The following is a 24,671-nucleotide window of genomic DNA, read 5'->3' on the forward strand; positions in this document are numbered from 1 at the left end:
AGCGAGAAGCCTGTTACGTTCCTAAGAGCATTAGAACAATTTCAGTCAGCTCATCCTGTTTCGCACACTAGATTCAAACGACAGAGCATCTCGCAACATTACCCACCTTACCCTAGTTTTAGCTAACATTTTTCCAAAAGCTATCACTGCGACGAGTATACAGAATCTCAGAAATAAATTCCCAAGACAGCTGAAGCAGAGCAATGTCATCCTTTCCCTGGCACCGATCTCTCTCAAAATATAATGATCAAATCAAATTCCTCGGCTCGAATGTGCCAGTCTAGTATCGATAGTATCTCGTAGCGTAAGAAGAAGAAGAAGAAGAAGAAAAAGAAGAAGAAGAATATAAGCTGAAAGTTGGATTGCACGATTGATTCACTGTTCTGTCCTCCAGTAGCACCGGGGACGACGATGGTCGAGACTGCTCTCTAGACCAATCGGCAGTTGCTGGCGTTGGCGGTACTGCGAAAACGTCGGTTCCTCGACGCGGGGGTTGCTGGTCGTGTCGCGCGTTGGACCAGGGAGGCAGAGGGTGAGAGACGGCTGGCAAGAGCTGAAGGGGTGCGAGGGTGGGGGATGCTGGTTGGAGAAAGGGGAGTTGATGCCGGCCGAGGGTGGTGGGCGTCAGGCTACGAAAGCTAGTATGTCGCAGAACGTAGATCGCGAGCGACGCGTTCCGCTTCCCCTAATTCACGGTTTCGTCGACAACTGCGCGTCCCCCGAGGTCGATCGTGTTGCCCGGAACACGTGGAGATGATTACCGTTCGGTGTGACAGTCCGCGTACCGCCCGCGTTCCCCAGTTCCCTTCAGCCGCTGGTGAAACGTGCTACGAGGCCGTTCAGCCGCTAATTTCTGGCAACGGTTTCCTCGCGCGCGGCCTGTAAACACACACCCGGCCTGTAAACCCACTCGGGCTCGGCACGACCTCTCGCGACCATCACGTATTCACCGCCTCTCTTGCGTTCCCCGAGTTATTGTGTTTTTATCACTGTGATCAAGACAACGTGTCTCGCCGATGGAAGTGTGTTGTTACCCCGGAGTTTCGTGATTCGGTAAACCAGCTCACGTAGCTACGTAGCTAAGCGTACGTGTCGTCCAATGCGACAGACATTCCCCGTTCATCCCTGACCAATATGCGACACCGACCCTCTCGTCCAACAGTTATTTCATTCAAGAGTTACCCACTTCCAGCTTCCAAACTTCTCCTTGTTCGAAGAATCGAGAGTTCGCGAAATTCGTCTATCCTCTTAAGAAGATGTTGTTGATGTTTCCCTTGGCTGAACGTAGGTTGAGAGAAAATAGGCAACGAAGAGCGTTTGTTTACGTTGCGTATTGTAACGCTGGCGCGACGAACATTTTTCCGGTCGCTGGCTACTTGTACCGCAGTTGTGCGTTTCGCGTTGCAACGCAATTTGTTACTTCTCCGTGGGTGTATCTAATTTCGAAAAGTATCTGCAAATAGCAACTCAGCCGACTTTCGAGGGAGCTTCGAGCTTCGAGTTCGGCTCATCGGACACGGTGTGGAGGGAAAGGTATCTCTCCCACGTATCGGTTGGATTTTTCCCGAGTCCACGGGGAAAAGATGGATCGCGTTTCCTGCGCGCGTGAAAGAATCTCGTGCAGTGTGTCGGAGGGCGTTGATCTCCCGGGCGGTCACCGCGTGCAAAAAGGCGTCGAATAGTCTTCGTCGTTGAATAGACACACGCTTCTTATGTAAGCTTAACCCGATGTGGGGCACGAAAGGAGGGACGAAAGAGTTAACGTTCCGCTGCAATATCCCCGAGTATCGTTTACACAGTACGGTGACGAAAATATTGGTTGGTCTGCATGAAAACAGAAACGGCTGATTAGGCAGGGGGCACGTTAATGCACGAGCTGATATTTTAGGATCACCGGCGGTTTTCAAAAGGCCTTGACTTTCCCAAGTTTCTTGATAATTTCCCTGTTAAATGTCACCGGCGACTCCTTCGTTTTTTTTTATTTTTATTTTTTTTTTTTTTTCAGTCTTTAACGAGTAATTTCTTCGACTACCACAAACTTTCGTCCACGACTCGTATCTTTCATTCAGCAGATTCGTTTCGTCTCCGTCGGTTCAAAGTGAAAAATATTCAAATTCCCGATAAATAAATCACGACACGGTGATTTATCTTAAATTTAACTACCGTTAAAATGTTTCTCCGTTCGCCGTGATCGGGCAATCACAGACTGGCCTCGAAATGAAATTAGCCAGTTCGCTGCAGTTTCGGCTGCGTGAAATATAAATCTATCGATCTATTTTGGTACGTGTCTGCGAGAGTTCTGATCAATTTAGTTGTTGATTGACCGAAAGCCAATAATTTCGCGGTTTCCGCGGATAGCTTAACCACGTTTCTCCGATCGGTGCGATAGATTCCGTCGATTGCCACCATATTTCACGTCGGATCCTATTCCCGTCATAATCGGTTCATCTTACCACCCCAGAAGTAGCTCTTTTACCCTTTTCTATCGTCTGATCTTTGCTCCTGGGCTGCACTCCCGGCAGCCGGGGGTGAACGACGTAAACCTCGTATCTCAGACAGGTTGTCTGACTCAGCTGTTAAGAACTCGCGGCGATGGCCTCGCTGTGAAAGCCCGAAGGTTTCGCCCGGTTTGAAAGTCAGATGTATATATATCGGGCAGTTGTATTTTCAAACGCATTGGAAATATATTACAGGTCGTTTTCTCGTCGTTGCGATAATCGATAATCCTTTGCTTGAACTTGCTCGAACAGTTTTGAGGAATTCTTCGGGGATTTCTCCTCGAGTCACTTCGATTCGAACGCCTACTCTCGCGTAAATGATGTCTCGATGTCCTCGGTGAGAATATTCTTTTTCTTCTTCGTGTTTCAATGTGTACAGATGTCCCTCTGTATCGGATTAAAAGAAGAAGAAAGGGATAAATGTTTCAAGCTTTTTGGTGTAATTTCATTAGGCCGCAGTCCGAAATTTTATTTCGTTATTCGGTTGCGTGCGTCCTCCCCTCTCTCTTTCCCATAGGGAACATGGAATTGTTCGTTAAATGTAGCGTTTTCTATTGTTCGTAATCTAATTAGAGAGTTTCTGCCGAAAGAGTTGTTTTCATTCGCATGCTCGTTAAAACTTTTACAGTTACGAACGCCGGATAACAGTGTCACTATTCATTCGTGATCTGCATTGTATTATATCGGCCCGTAATCGACGTTCAAGCATTTTTCCTGTTCGATACATTTGGGATAGGTGTATATTTGGGCTGGTTCTTCAAACTCGCTAAATGAATCGACCGTAACGGGGAAACGATATTTAATTACGTCAGCAGATTTAACGCGCGTATTTCGACCGATTTGCAGTTTAAATTGCGAGATGGCGCGGAAGACCTTTGGCATCGATAAAAAAAAAAGAAGCTTTTGCTATTGCACTTCTGATTGTTTCGTTTGACATTTTGTGATTACAGACTACTTAGTTTCACGGGAAATTGAGAAAAACCTGTGGCTTTAAATTCAAATTTTTGCAGTCCATTAAGCGTCCCAACATGCACGAGATGATTCGTTTCATTAATTGGTACTTTATGGCTGATTTAGTTCGATAAATTGATCGAAGGGGGAAAACTAATTTCATCTCTTTCAAAGACAGCTAGTACTCCAATGCACGAGAGAATTTCCAACGAGATCAATTTACAGAGGTTCTTCGTTTTCTTTTGAAAATTATTCAAACTTACTTTGCAGCTTTGACGATCTCGTCTCGAGATTTTTCTCTAATAAAAACGGAAGGAACCACTTTGTTTAAAGACACGCGAGAATTAAGGGCTCTCCTCTTTCGTCGTTACGTGAACGTCGAGGGAAGAGCGAGCTGTTCGATAAAGTTTATAATTTGAAAGTTCAGCCATCTCCATTCTTTTCTCATTGTGTATGCCGGCCGCGCGAAAATTTGTCCCGTTGGAGGTTAGGCGCGGTTCTGTCTTGAAAATTCCGCGGATACTTTGGTAATAAGGTTTCAGTTCCATCCTGGAAATTCCGTACATAGTCTGGGTAGTTTTAAAAGCGCAAGTGTAGTTTGTACATACCTGTTGTGATACACCGTTTTATTCTGTTGTACCGCCACAGCGGTGCTATAAAACAAAGTGCCTGTGTATAGAGAAGAGGGGATACGTTGGAGAAGCGATAAAATTGATGACGCAGCCGGGATAACTTTCAGAAAATAAAAATACATCTTTCGGAAACGAAAACAAGAACTTTGTGCAGTTTCAATGTTTCGCGCTTCGCACAGTTTGCAATTGAAAAGAATTTTTTTTTTCTCCAAACAAATGCTCTTGTTACCTTTAAATGTGAAAACAGCATTCGCGAAAATGTGAATTGAAATTTGTCTGTTTAGATTTATATTAATGTTAAACGAAATTTCAGTAAAATTATTGAAAGATAATATAGTGGGAAATAAGTATGGAAATTTCTGTACAGAATATTTAATAGATGCGTCGTTGTTGCTGAAAATTGAAATACGTTTTATATTTAGTTAGCTGTTGTCGTAAATTCTTGTTAAAATTTTACTCCCGTACGGCTATAAAGAGATGTATGTTCCTGCTCATTTTCGAATGACACGAAATCGAACATTTTAAACAGTCGACAAGAGAATTTTAAATTTGCATTAGTTTCTCAGGTTTCGGACGAGAATAGCAGTGATAAATTTGGATAACAATCTAAAATCTATCGTAAAGGTCTACGCTGTCAATTAATCCTGCATCATCTGTATTCTGTAAACGTTTTAACGACGAACGGTACGCAGTTATCGACGTGCAAACAACGATGAATGTATTTGAAAAGCGATTCACACGATTGTAGAAAGTAGTTACTACGTTTTTACACGACAGTACGTTCAATTTTGCCGCGATTTCCGGCGATCGCAAAGTATTTTCGTAGAAGTTATCGCATCATCAATCGATTCGTTTATTAATTTGGCACAGGTTGCCCGCAAGTTCGACGCTCAATAACGATGTCTAAATTATTGGAGCAGCCTTGATTACAATTTTTGGTAAAACACGTGTATGTAAAACCTCGGATCGGTACCATCGCGTGTGTGTATACGTGCGATACTGTGCCACCGCGATTGGCTCAATAAATTGTACAATAGTGCAACATATATCTGGCGGGCCTCTGATTTTTTTACTTGTTGCGAAATTAATGAGTGGTCGATAGCCGATTTGGCACGGCACCGGTGCAGCTTATTCCCGCGAAAATCGGCCAGGCTCCGACAGACTAATTCAATGGAAACGAATTTTTCGTAATTCCCAGGATGTTCGTTTCTTGAAATTTCCTCCCACGCGCACACGTTTCGACGTATCGATCCGAATAATTACCCACGAATGGAAAAGATCGTGAATTATTCCTGCCAATGCCACGTCAATATCCCTGTAACTCAGCACGCGTTCCTCGATTTAATTTCAGTCCCTTTGTCACGTTCAATCAGGGAAAATTAAAGACACGCGAATGTAAAAAATTTTCGTCGTATAGCTCTCTGTTCTATCCGATTTTCTATGATATTAGGTAATTTAATGTTCTTTCAAATCATATATATATATATTTATATATTTTTTAGCTATTACTTTGATGTAATTATTGGCAGATATTTTTCTTTTAATTCAACGAATGAATTTCTGATTGGAAAAGCTATAAACGTTCAACGTATTTAAATTAATGAAAGAACCGTGTGTTTAATCTCCTCGCGTTCATGGACGAGATGCATCATGGCGCAGTATCACGTGTCTTTTTACGCGAGATACGTTAGTCAAAGATTCTGATAAAAGACAGTTCGCGAGACAGAATCGTGAGGAGGTTAACAGCTACAAACGAAAGAAACACTTGTGTTCTAGAAATGTATATAAATTTCACACGAAACAGCAGTACATATTGTACATGTTGTATGGTACATAGTACGTATCGAAAGTTGTTCACACACCTTCACTCGTAGTGGTGCGTAAAACGTCCATAGACACGAGAGGGATAAAAGTGTCTCGTAACCTACCTTCCTACAGCTGCAACAACACGCACTGCTCTAACCTCACAGCGAAACGAAATTGCCACTCGATACGTACCATCACGAATTCCAACTTCATTCGTCAAAGTGGAACGAGGAACGCGCTATCGATAAATCCGCCTCCGACCAGTCACCCCAAAAAGTTCTTGCGAAAAGAAAAAAAATATATATATATACCCGCGACAGCTCATTCAACCCCATGGAGAGAGCGTTTTGGAATCTCTTTTTGGAATTTCGAACGTTCGCGCGACAAGCACCACCTTGATTTTCTTCAAAAGCAGAGGAGATGAAAAAAAGACATTGAAGCGAAGAAAGAACGAACGAAAGAAAGAAAGAAAGAAAGAAAGGAAGAAGAGGGATGTAAAGCAGCTCGAAGTCTGCACAGTCGTAGGAGACCTGCGCGTTAGCGCATTGATTGAATTTTGTACGGGCAGGCTGACGGTAGAGAGGGAAACCATGGAACGATAGAGGGATGGGCTGGCGGAGGGTTGCTGGATTTTTGAGAGTGGGGAAGGATTGAGCGGGGATTCGAAGCGACGGGTCGTCGGGTCGGCGGGTCGACGAAATTGTCAGGGGGTGGAAGGACGTGGCGAAACTAACAGCGCGAACCGTCTTACCGAATCTCTTCGCTGCCTCTTCTTCTCTTTAAACCTCGTCGCCGCCAAAGTTGCGGCCAGATCTTCTTCCTGACTCTATTCTCTTGGATAATTCCAGTTGAAAACGAAAATAAGTCTAATAAGTATAACAATACGAATTTGGTCATTTGACGAAACTTTCCACTTGTAATTTTCCTTTTTCAATCGAATAATTTCAATCGTCGAAAATTACTTGTCGTGGTATTAGTATATAAATTCCAATTATTAAACATAACACGACGATTACTGGGACACTATGTACATGTGTTCTGCTTCTGGTTTTCCCTCTCGCGTATTCTTTCCCTCTCGTTTGCTTCGGATGAAGCTTATCGTTTCGTTGTACTTCAGCGTTTCTAATTCATGCGTTCGCCGCCTTGACAGTGTCAACTCGAACGTTCGTCGAGATTTGTCAGGATTCGTCTGAACGATACTTTCAGATACGACCTATGAACTTTAATATTACGGACGATTTGTGGCGCGTTTCGACGGAAACGATTCGAAGAAATGGATCGGAGCGCGAGAGAGTGAAAGATTATTACCCCGCTCCTTTTATCGATGATGAACGCTGTTTTTCTGAAAAGTATCGTGTATCGAGCGTCTATGTTTCATATTGTAATCGTTGGAAAGAGAAATATAGCTTACAGAGAGTTAACTGTGGTAAAGAAATATTTTTGCCGTCACGAACAGTTATTTTAAAATTTTTACATTTCTATAAACTTATGATCGTACGAAAGATAATAGAAACTTTTCAATTTGTTTGTGAAAGATCGATATAAAATACACAAATACTTTTCAAAAGTAGGGACAAGTTTCAAATAACAGTTTAAATCGTTCAATTCCTAGAAAATTGACGAATAAATGGATCGACATCAGCGATCGAATGCGCGCTCTCAGATATTCATGACAGACGTATCAATAATTATTTTCTACGACCGGAAACTATACTCGCGGATCCGCGCACGTTATATTACCAATTCACTCCCGAACTTTTACAAGCACAAAATTTACACACAAACGTATTTCGTTTGACGTAAGCACGATTCTTGATTGTACAGAATCAGATGTAACGTTCGAATGATTTGTGTTCTTCCTAAATGAACGAAACTCGATTTCATCATCTTCTGTCCCGTGCGATAATGAATGCTCGTCCCGAGATTTTGACGAGGCTGCTGAAATGGCTCATCTTCGTTCTTCTTCTTCTTCTCCATTTTTTTTTTTTTCTTTTCCGTGATTTACGATAACAGCCACGGAAAGGAATTCTTATTCGGACCGAGAAGCAAGGAAGAAAGCTTAACCGCTAAAGAGCATGGCAGACTTGAAGAAAAGTAACGGTCCTCGGCTATTCACCATCTGCCTTGAAATTAGTATCAACATGGAGGGGGGGGGGGGGGAGGAAAAGCGAAGAGGCTTCGTCGTCGGACTCGGGATTTATCATCGTGAAAAACAGTACGTGGTACATAAGAATATTATGTAAGAATGGTATTTTTCGTGGCGGCTGAGTCCTCCTCCTCGCTGAAACTTGGGAATTGTCTTGGCAGAACGAGAGGCCATTCTTCCGAGTTAAACGATCTAGCAGGGAAAGCAGCCTCGGATGTTACATTAAACTATTACGGACGATTTAACGTTATCTGTGTATACGAGTCTGCATTGTACGCGTTTGTATCGGCAAGATTTTCCACTCGTCGTATATTTAACGTCGATATTTGATAGAATATTTTTGTAAATACTTCAAAGTGTCAGGTCTCGTCCGTGATCATTAATTTCCAAATATCTTACGGCTATCTTAGATAGATAATTTTCTTGCAACTGTTCGAAAAGTATTTTGTCACGAAAATACAACGAGTAATTTCGAAATTCAATGCCAAAAACTGTTAGCTGTTAGATCGGATTAAATCCTTAATTATAGGATTAATCCTTGATCGTTTTGAAAATTTCATAGATTTATTGTGCTACATCAAGTGACACCAAACTCGAAAATTCAACAAAAAAGGACCGACCCTTTGGGTGATTTAATTTGTTCCTTCCGTTTCCAAACTTTCATTTGCGCATTGTCTGACATTCGAAACAGTCCGGAAAAGAAAATAGCGCAGCGAAATGCGGTGGAATTCAGCAAAAAAAAAAAAAAAAGAAAAAAAATACATAAAGAAAACAAGGTAGCTGATTATTCACGCGCGTTCGTCCGCAATTTCTCAGTCACGCTAACCTGTAAAAATCAATTAGCAGAGCCGGAGTCCGGCGCTAAACGAGAAGAATGAGACTGCTTAGCCAGAAAATTACGGGTCTGAATGCATAATGGGGCCGGTATTTCTCTCCACCTGAGATGCTGCTGTTCGACCGAATTTCCAAGGATTCTCGATACACGTACCAATCTTTCTCTCCCTCTCTCTCTCTCTCTCTCTTTCTGTTTCTATCACTGAGAAAGAACATTCTTTGCCGCGACGTTGACACTTTTGTCAATTAATCAATCGCCGGCAAATCGGGTGGATTTTTGCCGATGTGATCGTAAAGCTAGTGGGGAATTTAAGATTCCTTCGGATCACGTGATCAGTGGCCCGAGGGAATTCGGCGATATTACTAGTTCTTGTGTTTTCTACGGGCGGAGTATTCAGTCTGTGCAGGTTTTGTCATCGGGCCTCTTTGTTTGCGTTCGAGCATGAAAACGCGCTCGTTCCATCTTGCTCGTCTCTCTTTCTCTCTTCCCCCTTCTAACTTCCACAGCGCGGTACTGTTTTTGATTTAGTACTCGTGTAGCAACGTGTGTACCACGTATACGTATTCTTCCTTCATCGTCATTCCTCGCGCCCGTTGACAATACCGAGCGAGGATTTCTTCTTTCATGGGTTTCTGTATTGTGTTTGCACCGGGAGACTTTGTCTCTCGCGTTCACCTGCCTCGTTACGTCCAATATTCCCCCCCCCCCCACTTCCCCCGAATAATATTCGAATTCGAAACAAGGCTTTATCCGTCTCTCCTTCTCTCGATGATGTCTGCAGTTTCAAACTACAAATATTGGCTAATAATTTTCGTGCGCGCGAGGCCGTCACGGTTGCAGTTGGTTGATTTCGATCGGAAATTTCTGGGTGTGAATTAACAGGAAATTTGTGTCCGGTATATTTGTCATTCTCGGTATAATGGAGGCTGTGGTTTCAAGATGGCGATCAGGTTGCAAAAGAAAAATTGCAAATGGATACGAATCGGATCTTTTGCCGCGAATTTATATCGGGTATCTAGGTTGAAAATAATTGATCAGCAGCCTATCATGAATTCAGCGGTCAGACATTTGCCTGTGAATTATTGTTTCAATTCGTTAATAATTCGTGGTCATCAGTTTTGCGAAGACTATATGCAGCGTCCGTTACTTTTTTAATGTGTAATAAATAGAACCTGAAACCAGGTTATTGATTTCAGTAGATATACGTACGCGCTAATGTCTCATTCGATTTGCACGCAAACCGTTTTGTCCAACCAAGTTTCTTAAATATTTATTGAAAGTTTAGCTGACCAAATTTTCAAAATATCACGACGTCAAAAGTATCTTGAATCGTCAGTTTTATTTCGAATCTTATTCCAACCTATTTTTTTTCTTTTTTTTTAAATTTATACATTTATATAAATATACTATTTTATACATTTGTCAGACACGTTTTATTTTGCAAAAATAAAACTTACGTTTCATACAAAGTCTGAGACGATATGTATTCGTCTAGGTTCAGTTTCTTAATAGCGCTATTAGCGGTATCGTGTCATTCGATAGTTTCATCTCGTATTGGAATTCGAGTAATTCCGATGGATTCGGTGCCAAAGAAATGTAGGACAATTTTCTAGCACACGTATTAACATCTTTTTTTTTTCATAAGAAGAGTGTATTTTAACGTTGCAATACGATCCTCAAACATATTTTTCCATTTAGCCTCTTGGATAATACGATCAGTTAGCGACCTCGCCTCGGGTCGAGTTCAGATTAAAATTGCTTTTGAATGAGCGCCAAGATATTCTTCAAGCCTCGAATATTTTATCACGTCAGATAGATCGAACGTCTATCCAACGGATTCTATGGGTCGTGTACGATTTTACGGCTTCTTGCTCATTTATTTCGGACGCCTGTGATAAATCCAGACTGCTGATACATACTCCGCGTGATTAAGATATTTGTTCCAACGCCAGGGATGATTAATATCATACTCTTGCAATGAGAATGATTTACAGTTCTTGGGAAATTAAGCTAAATGTTTTGTTTCTACGGTGTGCACGAGTGCACCATTTTTTCGAATATCGATTACTCTTTTTTAATCATGTTTGGATTAATCAATAAGTATAATCGCGGTGTATCAGCTTGGTCCCATTTTCACGAAGCTTCTTGGATAAATATCTTCCCACTTTGCATCAGTTTTATAATTATACGAAGAGGATTATGAAGCTTTCTATTAAAAAAAAAAAAAAAAAAAGAAATAAGAAAAGAGAAAAAAAAGTTTACTCCATCCTAAAATATTAAAATAAAACAAAATTATATCTTTTCATTCAAAAAAAAAAAAAAAAAAAAAAAAAAGAGAAAGGAATGTAGTGGAGCTTTGTACGCAGTATCGATCAAAAGTTTCGATACACTTTTACTTAGTTCAACGTTTCGCATCTTGTGACTCATAGCGTGGTCTCTCGTACACGTATAAACACCGTGTTAAAATATCCTTTCAGAAATTGATATTCCAAGGGCGTACTGACATTAGAAGATCTATATATTTCTATGTACAGAGAACCCAAACCTTTCACCCCAAACCTTTGGTTAGCTCTACAAAAAGTGTCTGCCAATATTTGAATACTTCTCGAGTCCAATATTTGTGTGTATTATTCGCGGTGGGCCGCGTCGCGCAGCGACAACGAGAAAGAGTCGAGGAACCGGAAAAGGAAGGAGACGTCGCTGGCCACGGAGAGAGACGGGGTGGTCTAAGCGTGTGCCGTCTGGACGCAAGTGCATTAGCCGGCACCACTATTTGCGCAATTATTTCGCGTCTCCCTGGTTATCTCGGCGCAGTCAGGCGTTCGTCTGCCTCTGCGTACAAAGACGAGGACGGAAGGGAGAAGCGAACGCTTTTGAAATATTGCCAATCCTCTCAGGAGGCTGCAGATCGAAGTTACACACCCCCTTCCTCGGCTCCTTCGGGGCGGAAAGCCTCTGCCGTAGGAATAAGAGTTTAAGGAAATGGAAATGCGGAGGAACGTACATGCGAGTGCATAGAAAATCGGCCGGAGGGGGTGGTAGACGAGGGGAGAGGCAGAGAAAATGTGCTCAGTGCCGGGAAAGTTTCGGCCCGGGTTGAAGAGAGAGGAAAGAAGGGAGGACGACAGAGAGACAGACAAGATAGAGGCGGGTGTATGACTTGTAGGCGAAAACGCTTAGCGCACGTGTTACTCGTTTTATGGCGTGCTGCCTGAAGTTTCATCCGTCGCAGCCTGATCTCGGACGTCCGCGGAGCTCACGCAAACAGAAAACGCTTCGAGAGCTCGGGACACGTTTTGGAATATGTATTAGACACATTTATAACCAGCGGTGCCAGACCACCAGGCGTCCTTTGATTTACGTCTACAGTGTCTGCTCGTTCTCTCCGCTGTCGGACTCGCCCTGTAACCTGGTTTAATCGTGCATGTAGGGTATTGTGTCTTTAACTGGAACGTTGATCTTTGGGTCGGGAGATATCGGTGCGAGCGCTGAGGCATTGGTCGATATCAGCCGATAACATAAAATTTGGGAATTATATTTTTCTGAGGGAAATTTCACAAGGTAGACCATGCCCGTTGGAAATATATATGGTATAATGATCTGTTGTTCCTTAACAGATAAGATTTTGATTTTTTCCTGCATTCGACGAAACACAGAAATGCTAGTTTAGTTTTCTCCAGTTTACGCCAACTTTAAATTAATAAATAAATCGACGCAAGTCGAACTTTCGAAAGCTTGCATTCTTTCGTCATGGGGGGAAAACCACGGAGGTCGAACAAAAGTAATACCTCAATACGTTTAATCGGCGTGAAGTTTTCTCTCCTGACGTTCCATTTTTCCAGCTGAAACTCGAATAAAGCTGGAACAGCTTTTAGCAATCAGATTTTCTCCCCAGAAACGGTTCTGGTTGATCGACACAGAGTTAGTAGTTCGAGCGAGTTGATTGATTTATCCTCAGGAAAATGAGAAAGCGCTCGGAAGAATGGCAAACCTTTGAAGTTCTCGAAAATTTTTGCGCGAGAAGTAGCACATTTCACGGGCTTTCGTGAAAAAAGGCACCGTCAACCATATCTGTTTTATATTCACGGCCACGAACCACTTCCACTCTCGTGCTTAACTTCCTTTCTTCTTGCAAAGAACTTCAATCACGCGCGAAGTCAATGGTGTCACGCGTCGTTATTAGGAGAAAATTGATGGACCCTGATAATTCATTTTTTCCTTTTTTTTATGGCAAAATTTATTACACTTAAATATTCTATAGTTTCATAAATCGGTAACATTGAAACGTTGTCATAATTGAGAAAATCATGATTCAGGAAATATATAATGGCATAAATATATTATATTTTCATGGCATAAATAAATGTATTATATTATAAAAATGTAATCAGAAAATATACTAAAGTATAAATATATTGGCGCTCTGAATTTTGTTTAGTTTACTCTGCACGACAAGTTTCCTAGCAAAATCACGCTTAATTTGTTTTGTTAGATCGTTTTGCAAGAAGTACGCCTTGGGAGTTTCCATAGGAATTTTGAAAGATAACCTGGAGCTTTGAATTTGCGTCGGAAAGTTGGATTATACTCACACTTCACATTCTCCTTGTTGATTTTCTCTGACTTTAACATTCTCTAATTCTCATTAGAATTTCTGTTTAATTGGATCTTATACATTGGTCCATTACCATGTATGTTCGAGCAAACAGAACTGAATAAACGTGCTTTTGCTAAGTGAAATTGGTACACTTGCGTTATACTGTGTTGTGATTGTATTTATTTAATTAAACGATACGATGTGTAACGACTCAAGCCACCAGAAATACGCGAGAGATACTTTTTTAAGTACTTAAAATGAGATTAGAAACGATCCAACGATCACGCAGATAAATTGCTATTTTTTTAGTACATTTTAAAAATATAAAGGCGAAGAAACAGAGAAATTGGAATAGTTCGTTGTATTATTTTAGACGTTTCTGACCAATACCAAACTGTTCTACTTTATGGACACTTCTTATCCTTATATCAATAATAATGCTATCTTTGTTTTAGCTATTAGTACGTCAAAAATTAATTTTGATAGTTGTACTATGTGATATCATATGTCCCAAAATTAATTACCTTTAAATACTGTTTTATTCAGTTTTTATTGTCCAATTTTCCCTTAGTAAAAGGAACTGGAGCTTCAAATTACAACGCAGCTGGTTCTCAAACACTTCTCGTTCTTTATCTCGTCTTTCTCTGTGTACTCTTTGTGTCTTTGGCAAGGTGTTGTTCTCTGAACTTTTCTGTTTTCTCTATAGGGTGCCTTTATATGAGATTATTTCGTGCAACCGTTTAATTTGATTTTCTTTGACATCACTTTGAAATATACGTATTTATCGCGAAAGACGTTCGAGGAAAAATATTCTCGATCCGTCTCTTTGTGAATGAACGGTTCTGCAAATCGTCAGCACACCTAGAAAAATTAATCCTTTCGCGATAAATTATTTTTGAGATAATACAATCTTTCTGCGTACAATTCAGCAAATAATTTTACGAGTTAGAAGTTGATGTTTCATGGTGAAACGTAAGCGAAATTTTGTAAGAAAACCCTTTAGACTCGTAACTTTTAGACCTAATTATTCTATGCGACGAAAAAAATGCTAAGAACCCAGAGGGGATCCTCGTGTCCTCGTGACTTGTAATTTTCAGACTTTCACGCTGTCGTGTGACAAAACGTTGCACAAAGACGACGCAGTTCCTTGAAAAAAGGTAAACTTAACCCCGTGTTAAGTATTAATCGCGCTTACGACTTTTCGCAAGAATCAACCTCTTTATGCCGACCTCGTTCGTACTCGTACGAGCTTTCAAATCTTTCTTTCCGCGTCGAGTTGACACGGGCTTCTCTTTCCGCCTAACCTCTGTGCACGCGTGAGGAATATTACAAGTCGCCGTGTGCCACCTGGTGCACAGTTTATTAATGCCAAGTTGAAATTTACGCGACATTCGCAACAAGACAGGCCCCGGTTAAATCAAATAAAATAAAACGACGAACCTCTCTCTCTTTCAATTTGCCAGCGTCTTTCCAAATAAATAATTCGCGTTTCGAACGCGTGAAATCCCTTCTCTGTGTGAACAGTGAGCCATAAAAGTATCTGCAATATTATATATTGTTAATACTCTTGTAACAGTTGAATAGTCCGACTCCACTTTTTATTCATTTCTTAATTTTATTATACAAGCACACGATCGGCATCGAATTGTAACTCTTGTTTATACTTTTCAATTCATACAGCTTGTCAATATTGTACAGTTTATCGATATACTCTGAAGGAAAGGAAAAGTATGAAAGCAGAAAAGGAAACGGTAGTTTAAGAAAAAAGTCGTCTTCGATGTCGCTTGAAAAGTCAGTTCTACACGTTCGTTTCGCCAACCGTTACACCCTCCAAAATCCAAAAATCTAGTAGGGTTTCTTTGAATGAAGACTAATCTCGTACCGGATGCCCCTCCGATCAGCAGACGAGCGATGTAAGTGAATGCTTGGATGAGACGTTGGACGATACGCTGGACGATTCGCGTGTGCGTTCGATCGTCGAAATGATGGCCCGTGAAACGATGTAGCCGCGAGTGTCTCGGTAAAAAGTGGCCGCGAGGAAGGTGTGTGGTGACTGGAAGAGGAAAGCCAGGATTCTTGATGCGATGTGAAGTTCGTCATGAACCACCCTGCGACCAGGGATCCGCTTGGCTCCAGGTCGCCGGGATGCTGCTACCACTCGTGGAACCCGCAGGTCTATCCACCGTGCAGGGTGTGTCAGAGGCCGGTGTTAACGCTGCAGCAGTGTACCGTGCGTCATCCGGCGTCGTACGTGCGTCCCTCGTATCCGGAACCGGGACTGCATGAGGAACGTCCGCGACGTCAACGATCGGCCGAGACGCCGTCGCCACGCAGGCACGTCGATATCGTCGACAGGCGGCCACCCTCTAACCCGTATTACCACACGCATCCACCGCCGAGCTCCTCCTCCGGGCATCATCTGAGCAAGTCGGTCAGCGCGGCCAGACTTGGCTCGCCCGGTGGATCGCTCGGTCAACGCTCGCCCGGTATCCGGGTGCAAAAACCACCGGCATTCGAAACGCCTCATAGATGGATCGGGGAGGAGACCAAGAAGTCGCTGCCGATCCACGTTTATAAATACTACCTCGCTCACACCAAGGAATACCGTCGTCAGAACATCAAGGTAATCTTTTTTCCCGCAGGATTTTTGGGATTTCCCCCAACGACCGTCGGCGAAATATTCCTCGAGGACCACGGAGGCATTCTCTCTGGATTGTCAATTGTAATATAATGTATGTAGTGGTATTAATTGTAATGCAATGGTATATTTTTATAATGGGGAATTGGAGTATTTCGAGAGTGTAAGTGGAATTTTTTCGCTTGTGCAAGCTTCGGGAAAATTGTCGGCCTTCCATTATTTTGAGGCAGTTAATTACTGTCGTATCGTACAGGGTGAATCACGTAACTTGCATACTTGAAATAACTTTCAAATTATGCGCCTAATGAGAAATTATTTAATACAAAAGTCGTGTGGTTTTAAGGGAGGCGAAATATCAATTTTTTTGTGCTTGTTGAGAAGTTTCGAAATTTTCGAGGTCACCTTTGTATTTTCTAATTGGATCACGTATCTTTTTCATCATAAGTTGAAAGAATATTCAATTGCAAGTATGAGTCACATAAATTTAATGATTAAGGAGATATTATATGGTCCAATTAAAAAAAAAAAAAAAAATGAAGATGACCTTGGACATTTCGAAATCCCTCGACACGTGCCAAAAATTGATTATATTATATTATATTATATTATATTATATTATATTATATTATATTATATTATATTATATTATATTATATTATATTATATTATTGTTTTGAAGCGGTTCTTGGATCGTAATAAAAATTATCATTGTTTTACACGTATTATATATAAACTGGAAATTTTGTATAATATTTTGACGAACGTGGCCAAAGAAATTGGATCTAAATAGAAATTTACTTCGAGTCAAAATATTTAGCCGAATATTTGGATATTTTGAATGTTTTATTTTATATTTCCGTGCGTCGTGTGAATTCTTGCACCTCCAAATCCATAAAACTCCACAGTCCAGTTACAACACGATACTTCCTAAGAAGGGTCAGAATTGAGATAATACCAGGCACCTTCAGTTTCACTCGCGAAAGCGCGCTATTGTGTCTGTAGTATTTTTGCATAATGTGTAAAATTTACGTAAAGGACTGTACGAAGTGTAATTTATTACCGTGGATTCCACCGCTAAAATTGCATTCACAGTGGAGAACGTTCGTTGTGAAAGGTGTTAGTCCGAATTAATATGTCTTAACCGGGGACAGAATTAATGCATAACATTTACATGCATACATTACTCACAATTAAGAGTGTATAGTATAACTGTGTCATCGTGCGGCCATTATACCCGCGCGTTCCACGAACGTATTTCACAATGGCTTACGCGCAAAAGGTCGAAGGATCCGTAGCGTGAAGCAGATACACGTACGCCATTAATGAAAATAAAAGTGTGCAGAGCTTCCGGGATATTTAGATATTCCATGCAAGACGCTGTAACGTGTCTTGCACAACGACAAGAATTGCACAAACGTGCGAGTCGGCAGCATTTTGTTAAAAAAAAAAAAAAAAAAAGAAAAAGATGCAACCACGAGATTTGTGAGATAGCTGTGTGTTCTACGTATGTATGTAAAAGCGTGATATAATATTATTCCGAGAATACTGTAGCGTCCAAATAATGTTATTATACGGTTGTACACGCGTAATTCACGCAATTGCTACGGAATTTCAAGCAATCTTCTCGGTACACGATTCAATTTTAAGTTTGAAAGATTAATTCAAAGAGAAATCATTTAAATCTCTGATGCGTTGTTTTCTACATTGCGAAACTTTTCAGAAAAATTTTCGATCGTGCTTGAACGTTCGAAAGAGTCGTTATTTCTTTTTACATAAAAAAAGAATAACGCACGTTTTCGTGGAAAGAATGATATTTTCGATGTGAAATTGCATCGCAGTTTCTGATGAATCTGTCGGCGCAGTTTCGAACGCGAGTGGCTTCAAGAATTTCGAACTTCTCGCGTTAATTCAGCCAACTGCCTAACTTTCCTAAATCTTTACGCGGAAGTCACCGATTCGCTTGGAACTTCCGGATTTTATGACGTTCGCGAAAACTGAAAAAGCGACGGCCTCTTTGGTCTCTCGATGTCTCGGAACATCGTCGAAACGTTTAAGATTTAGTAAATCTTCTTAACTTAATTTTTAAACTAACGAAAGCTTAAATCATATTTTCAGATGTAGAGATTATTCGCGTGATTATTTTATTATTAAAATTTCATCTGCTTTTCGTCGTTGCTCAGTAGGCCACGTTTAACTACGTAACTATATACAAAAATCGATATTTTAATAATTTAACATTATACAAGTACAACAAAAGCCATTCTATTTTCCAGGCGTAATTTACTAGTATGTTTATGAAATGGAATGTTTTTGTGCCTTGGATTAGATATTGATTAATCGTCTTTTCATAAACGATATTAGCAATACTAATAAAACATTGAAAGAATCATCGATATTGCGAACGAGTCGTATAGAAATTTATGATTCTTTCAAAGTTTTAATTTTGAAAAGTTAATTTCAATGGTCAAATAGGGGAATCAATGACCACAAATTAATCCGACGCGTTTCATCTCCAAAAGCAGTAATTTGCATTGCATTTTCTCAAAGAATTGCACCTGTTCAGCTGCCGGTGTGATTGATTACCAATAGTTGACGGTAGATGGCAGCGTTTGTTTCCTTTTTTTCTCCGTAATTTCTGTGCACGTATAAATGTCTTTTACGTAATTACTATACTGCAATTTTCTTTTATTTAAAAAAGAAAATATACATTTTCAGTACATTCATACGAATTGATTTAGTACGAAATGGTAATGATTAATTTGATCCTGTCTCGTTCGAAGTCAATTAATTGGGGTTGGTAATCAAAATTGAGTTTGTTAAAGAATTGAATGATCTCTCTTGCAACGTTGATTGAACTATTCAACTTTTGTAGTTTGCAATTATTTTTGTCATTTAGGAATAAAATTAAACCTGTGTTTAATTTCTCGAGGCTTTCTTCTAAACGCGCAGAATCAGTGTAGGTGAATTTCAAATCATTTTAAATGACACGGGTATCGCAGGTTAATGAACTCGTGTCAAGATGTCTAGAGACAAGCGGCGTACATAGAGTGTGCAACCAGTGCAGAGTGAGCAACAAAATCGTGGTTTTATTTTAAAAAATTCTTTGCCTGGAGAAGAAAAAAAAGAATCATTGCCTCGTCGTAAATTTCTCCTTTGAAATGTAAAACAAATTTGATCTGAAACTTATTCTTTTCTTATAATGTGTTAATACCTTCGTACGTTGATAAAAAAATAAAACATTCTGTTTGCTAATAAAAAAAAAAAAAAAAAAACACCTTACTTTTGAACATGTATACACTATTCTCTGCAACTTATGGATATACATGTACATATGTATGACATTATAGGAAAGTGGTTCTTTACTCAGTTTTTTTGCATCTGCAGAAGATTAAACTACGTATAAACGTACGAATGGACCCAATAAATTTCAGTCCCGATAAAACATCTCATCGATTCAAGAAGCGCCTCGATAATAAATACTGTTTCGCTGAACTATCTCGTCGATTTAAAAAACAAACACTGAATCGATGTTCTCTGTGTTCACTAAAAAAAAAAAAAGAAAAAAAAAGAAAGAAAAAGAGAGAGAATTCTAATCGCGATAAATACGCAATATTATCGCACGCTCTTGTTCTCACAATCAGCCAAAAACAGTCTGAAAATAAAATTTCAATAATTTCCGGAATGAAATGCTTCTTTTTCCACGTTCAAGTGACAACCTGAAAAACCAGGTCAGTTAACCTGATTCGTGCTAGAGCGGGAATTCCTGAAAACAACTCTCGTCTGTCTTGTTATTCGCGTTTCTTTCGACGAAACTCCATCACATTTATATATATATATATATATATATATATATATATATATATATATATATATATATATATATATATATATATATCGTTCAGAAACAAATGAAACACGATCTTCTGTGGATTAAATGTTGCCTAAATTATCGGCACTCTGTCATTTGAACGTTTCACCGAGTTTGTTGATACTCGTGTTGCTCGCAGGCAGATGTTCGGAAAAAACGCGCGACTAATTACGAGTGCGTGCAACGACAACCGCGACAACGTTTGTTGTTACGAATGCACAGTAAGTAATTACCGTGCGGGTAAAAATTAATTAAGGGTCAGCGGTGAAGAGCAGGGAGACTGGTGCACGCCAGCATCGCGCACAACCTGTATCGTTAACGTAAAATATTCGCAACCCAGCTGGGTTACGAATGCCGGATTCGAACCAATATTGACGCACAGCCCTCCGCGTGAAACGTAAATTAGCCATAATGTTCTTCGTGCACACAAAACGCTGTTTTCGATTATTGATTCGCGGATGTTTGAAGATATCGGTGACCTGGTGTAACTGTACACCGGACGTAATTAGGCGACGCGACCATGATTTCTGCCGTGGGGAGAACCTTGTTTCTACTTATTATTCGCTTTATTTTTAACTAGCGTTTTGCAAATGTGAAGCGAATATTTGGCGAATACGCGAGAGTGGAATTGAATTCGAGCCTCTGAGGAACCAAATTAATTAACTCCACCTTTTATAATCCTTTTTTTTTTTCAATTTTGTCGTTCAAGTAGATACGTTATTAACATTCAACATTTCCAGAAATGATGATATTTTCGTAGTTTCGCCAGGACACGGGACGAGCAATTGTAAATTTCGAAGTGAATTTTTTTTTGAAGTGACGTTTTTAATTGCTAGCCTTTTGTGCATTTTAACTTATGAAGTTAATTAAGACAGTTTCCTCTAGAAAAGTAGAAGCGGAGATTCTACGTGAAGGTACACGATTGACGTAAAATAGAATTCTTTTCGTCAGTGATACGTCCCGGACGTAGAATCCTAAGACTCACCAGATACATAGGCTAAAATTTTATCGCACGATCCATCCATTTTTGTTTGTCAATGCCAAAGAAGAAGAAAAAACAACGCGTTGCTTTTTATCGATTTCGTCACGTTATTACGCCACGTTACAGGATAAAACAATGGATTTTTAATCCGATTTTTCGTTCTCGCAAACGAAGGCGCATATGAAAAAACATTGGCCTCCCGTGTTTTCGAGTTTGTTTTTTCGCGCGAAGCTGGGTTCGTAACCGGCCCTCCTGGTTGCAACGCTTCTTGTGGCATAACGCGTGATACGGCATAATGCAAATCGACCAGTGTTTTCTCTCTGTGGCTGCGAAAGGCGTGCAGGCAGATTGGTCATTAAAAAAAAATCGTATATTTACCAGGACCGTGCTAGTAAATTTTCCTCCACCGTAACATATTTTCTTTTTACATCCGTATAATTTTAAACACACTGACAGCTATTGCGTGGGTATGCTAATTCTGGAAAAATGATTTGCACACGAGCAAATCGTTGTTATTTTTGCAGCACACTGTGTCATTGAAGGTTGAAAAAAGCGAAAAGATCGCGCATTTTTCAAAACATAGATAGAACGAAAATTTTTTGAAAATTGCTTGTTATTTATCAGTAAATAATAATTTAAAAGTAATTTTAAAAAGTATAGTAATATAGTAATATAGTAGCAACGTAAGTTATTTCATAGCAAAATGTCTCAACATTCGTTTCCTCCATTGCTACGTTTCACCAAAGTATGTAGCAAAATGTATCCATTTTACTCGACGATAAACCTCAGACGATATTAATCATTCCCCCCAATTTTCAACGTGAGTTTCCCACGGTTATTATAATCATCGTTGCGAATATGTCGTAAATTTAATGTCACAACGAGGAATATTACGATTTACTATACTATCAGTCACCCTGTTCAAAGCATAATGTTTACCACACTCCGCTCACGCGAGTATGTTTTAATTTGTTTCACATTTCGCATTAAAAGTTTTAATATCCCAAAGTTTCTGAATCGTAGATCTAGAAGATTGTTTATAGCGTGTTTCAAGAAGAATATAATAACCTAGTGACGAGCGCGTGTGTGCACCATGAGTTTATTTAGGTCAGTGTGTGGTAAAGAAAACTATTTAACTATGATGAATTTTTTACCTGCAGAAAGTTTCTCAACGCATCTTTTCCCTCGGTGTTGGATATCGGTCACGTTATAATTCAATATTTCCAAGGGTTTTTGATTAAGTAAAGATAAATTGAAGAGCCGATGATAAGAATGACCCTTGAGAGCAAAAGAACGCTCCATCATCTTTAACTTTCGTCGAATATCTCAATATCCATTATATCACACAGTTCCTACAAGCGCGTCTGTTTTAATATCATAGAAAATTTATTTGCAATTAAGAATCAGTTCGTTTTTATTTGGTAATACAACACAAAATACAAATCACTTTTTTAATTACTTCACCTATTGTTTAATATTAATGTTTTGATTCGGTTTGGATTCTCGACAACTATCATAGTTCAAAGTGAGTCAAACGTGATGATATTTATTTCCAATTGATTCAACCTCGAGGCGACACGTTTTTTAATGTACTTATTCGCATCATTAGATCAATGAACGGACATTTTTTTATCAGTAGAATTTGAAAGAAATACCAGAGATGGAGAGGTATAATTATTACGATCGTCTAAAATCTTCTAATGCTCTGGAATTCAGTGAAAGCTATCGATAGCTCACAAAGTGATTCAATACCTCGAACGAAGCTAATTACGTGGGGCAGAAAGTCACATAACGATACAACAGAACCGAGCTTAAGGACTCTTTGATATTCAAGGACAAGCGTGTACCGGCATTTTGATATTCGTTACGCGAAACTACCTCAGATACGGCGTTATATCGTTTCGACGAGTGGAACATAAGCCATTCACAATATATTACGTGCACGCGAGCTGCGCCGATCTCACAATTTTGCCAGGAATTCAAGGGGCACCTAAATGTTCTTATTATGAGCACATTTATTCCCATTACGGCCGTATTTAAAGGCTAATAATTTATGTGTTAATTTACGTGATTTGAATTCGCGATAATTTCTTCGTTGTTTGACGAGAGGAAAACACCTTGACGATACTGAACGTACTGAACTTCAAAGCTCTTTTGTAAAAAAAAAAAAAAGAAAACTTATATAGACTTAAAGTGAATTAATTAATTTCATTGTTTCCATTGAGAAGGAAATTAAACTTTAAATTTAAATCGATACTTGCTGAAGGGATCTTTTTATATATTTTAACAAATATAGATCACGAAATAACAGAGGTATAAAATCAGAAATTTTCATGAGGTATGTAGTCATTGTAATAGATTATTAACGAATCATGATTAATAGTGCAAGTTCTACAATTTTTCGGAAAAATTCGGTTCCCTAGAAATCGGGTTCGTAGTAATTTTACATACATTTTACATTTGGAAGTACACATGTTTAAAAAAATTGACAAGTTCCCAAATGACCTGACTTTGTTCACGGTATATTAGCTTTATGACACTTATATACTCACATAGGTTCGTGGTGATGTAGTAGATAGTTTATGATGTACACTGATGGTATTTATTTCCAAACGATTAAGCTTGAAACGGAGAGCTCTTTCTGTTCTTTATTTGTATAATTAGTTGATTAAAAAGTTAAGTAAAAATGTTAAATTTTTTAAATGTTATATTCTTGGGGTTGTTAACCCGGGATTACCCACCTGGGGGTCTAACGCAGGGACATCCCGGCGACTAGATCCTCACGTGGGTAATCCCGGGTTAATCTTTCACTGTCGTTCAGTAAATAGTTACATCCATATTTATTTATTCACGCAAGAAAAGATCGATACAGTTGTAATAAATTCGTTTCAACAATATTTCCTATACGTTCGTGAATGTGGAATTACGGATAAATTCATAAACCGAATCAGTGCAGAAACGTTCGTACAAATGCATCGGGCAAATAAAATAAGACTGAGAAAGAAAGAAATTCTTGCAGATTTGTAAGAAAGGGTGACGTGACAAATGCAAAGAGTTGAAGAAGTCTTTACGAAACAGTAGAATTTTTTTGTCAGCACCGTTTTCTCAGTGCTCCTGCAACGAATTACGACAATAATCATTTATTTTGTTTACCGCCTATTTATTTCTGGCTTCTGCAAAAACCCAGTTCGTGGAAGCAAGAGAAATTGCTTCTAAGATGCGAGAATTCTCTTTGTTAAACTTTACATGTTTAAGTATTACATGAAAAGTATTTTATCACGCGTTTGGATAGTATTATTTTACGCTAAAGTACAATTAAAATATGTTGTTAAATGATCTTTTCTTTTCTTATTTTTCAGGTAAGTGTCACTTCGATGATTGTTGCTAGTTAATACCGTTCTACAATATTAACACTTCTCAAGGAGGTAAGTTCTTGTCAATTTTTTATTAAAATTGACGTTAAACGTGTAGATACGCTAACGCATATAGCACAAAGTCGAAAGAAGCATATTTTTTACACTTTTAATCTTTTACACTTTTACATTTTACGAAAGCGTGTAAAATTCAATTTTTCCAAGGTGAGAGTACACCTTCATTTTCTTTGGTGGAATTTTACTCTTTTTGTGTTCTGGTGATATAATATCGGAGGAGCCAATGAAATTCCTGCACCTTCTTCTCTACGTACTTTATACGTGGCTAGATTACTTTTAACTTAGAAAAA

General features: G+C 39.4%; 2 protein-coding genes across 3 annotated transcripts in view; both read left to right on the plus strand.

The window, feature by feature from the left end:
* Positions 1–24,671, plus strand: part of LOC122538034 (peripheral plasma membrane protein CASK-like) — a 236,344-nt gene that overhangs the window by 52,298 nt on the left and 159,375 nt on the right. The window lies entirely within an intron of this gene.
* On the plus strand, positions 513–24,417 carry LOC122538035. Its single transcript, XM_043671761.1, has 3 exons — positions 513–1,053; positions 15,200–16,085; positions 24,310–24,417. Exons 2-3 carry the CDS (start codon positions 15,561–15,563, stop codon positions 24,340–24,342), a joined length of 558 nt encoding a protein of 185 aa, XP_043527696.1. The 5' UTR covers positions 513–1,053; positions 15,200–15,560; the 3' UTR covers positions 24,343–24,417.

Source organism: Frieseomelitta varia, unplaced genomic scaffold (assembly GCF_011392965.1).
Source record: "Frieseomelitta varia isolate USP_RPSP 00005682 unplaced genomic scaffold, Fvar_1.2 scaffold_953, whole genome shotgun sequence".
In the NCBI taxonomy this organism is placed as follows: domain Eukaryota; kingdom Metazoa; phylum Arthropoda; class Insecta; order Hymenoptera; family Apidae; genus Frieseomelitta; species Frieseomelitta varia.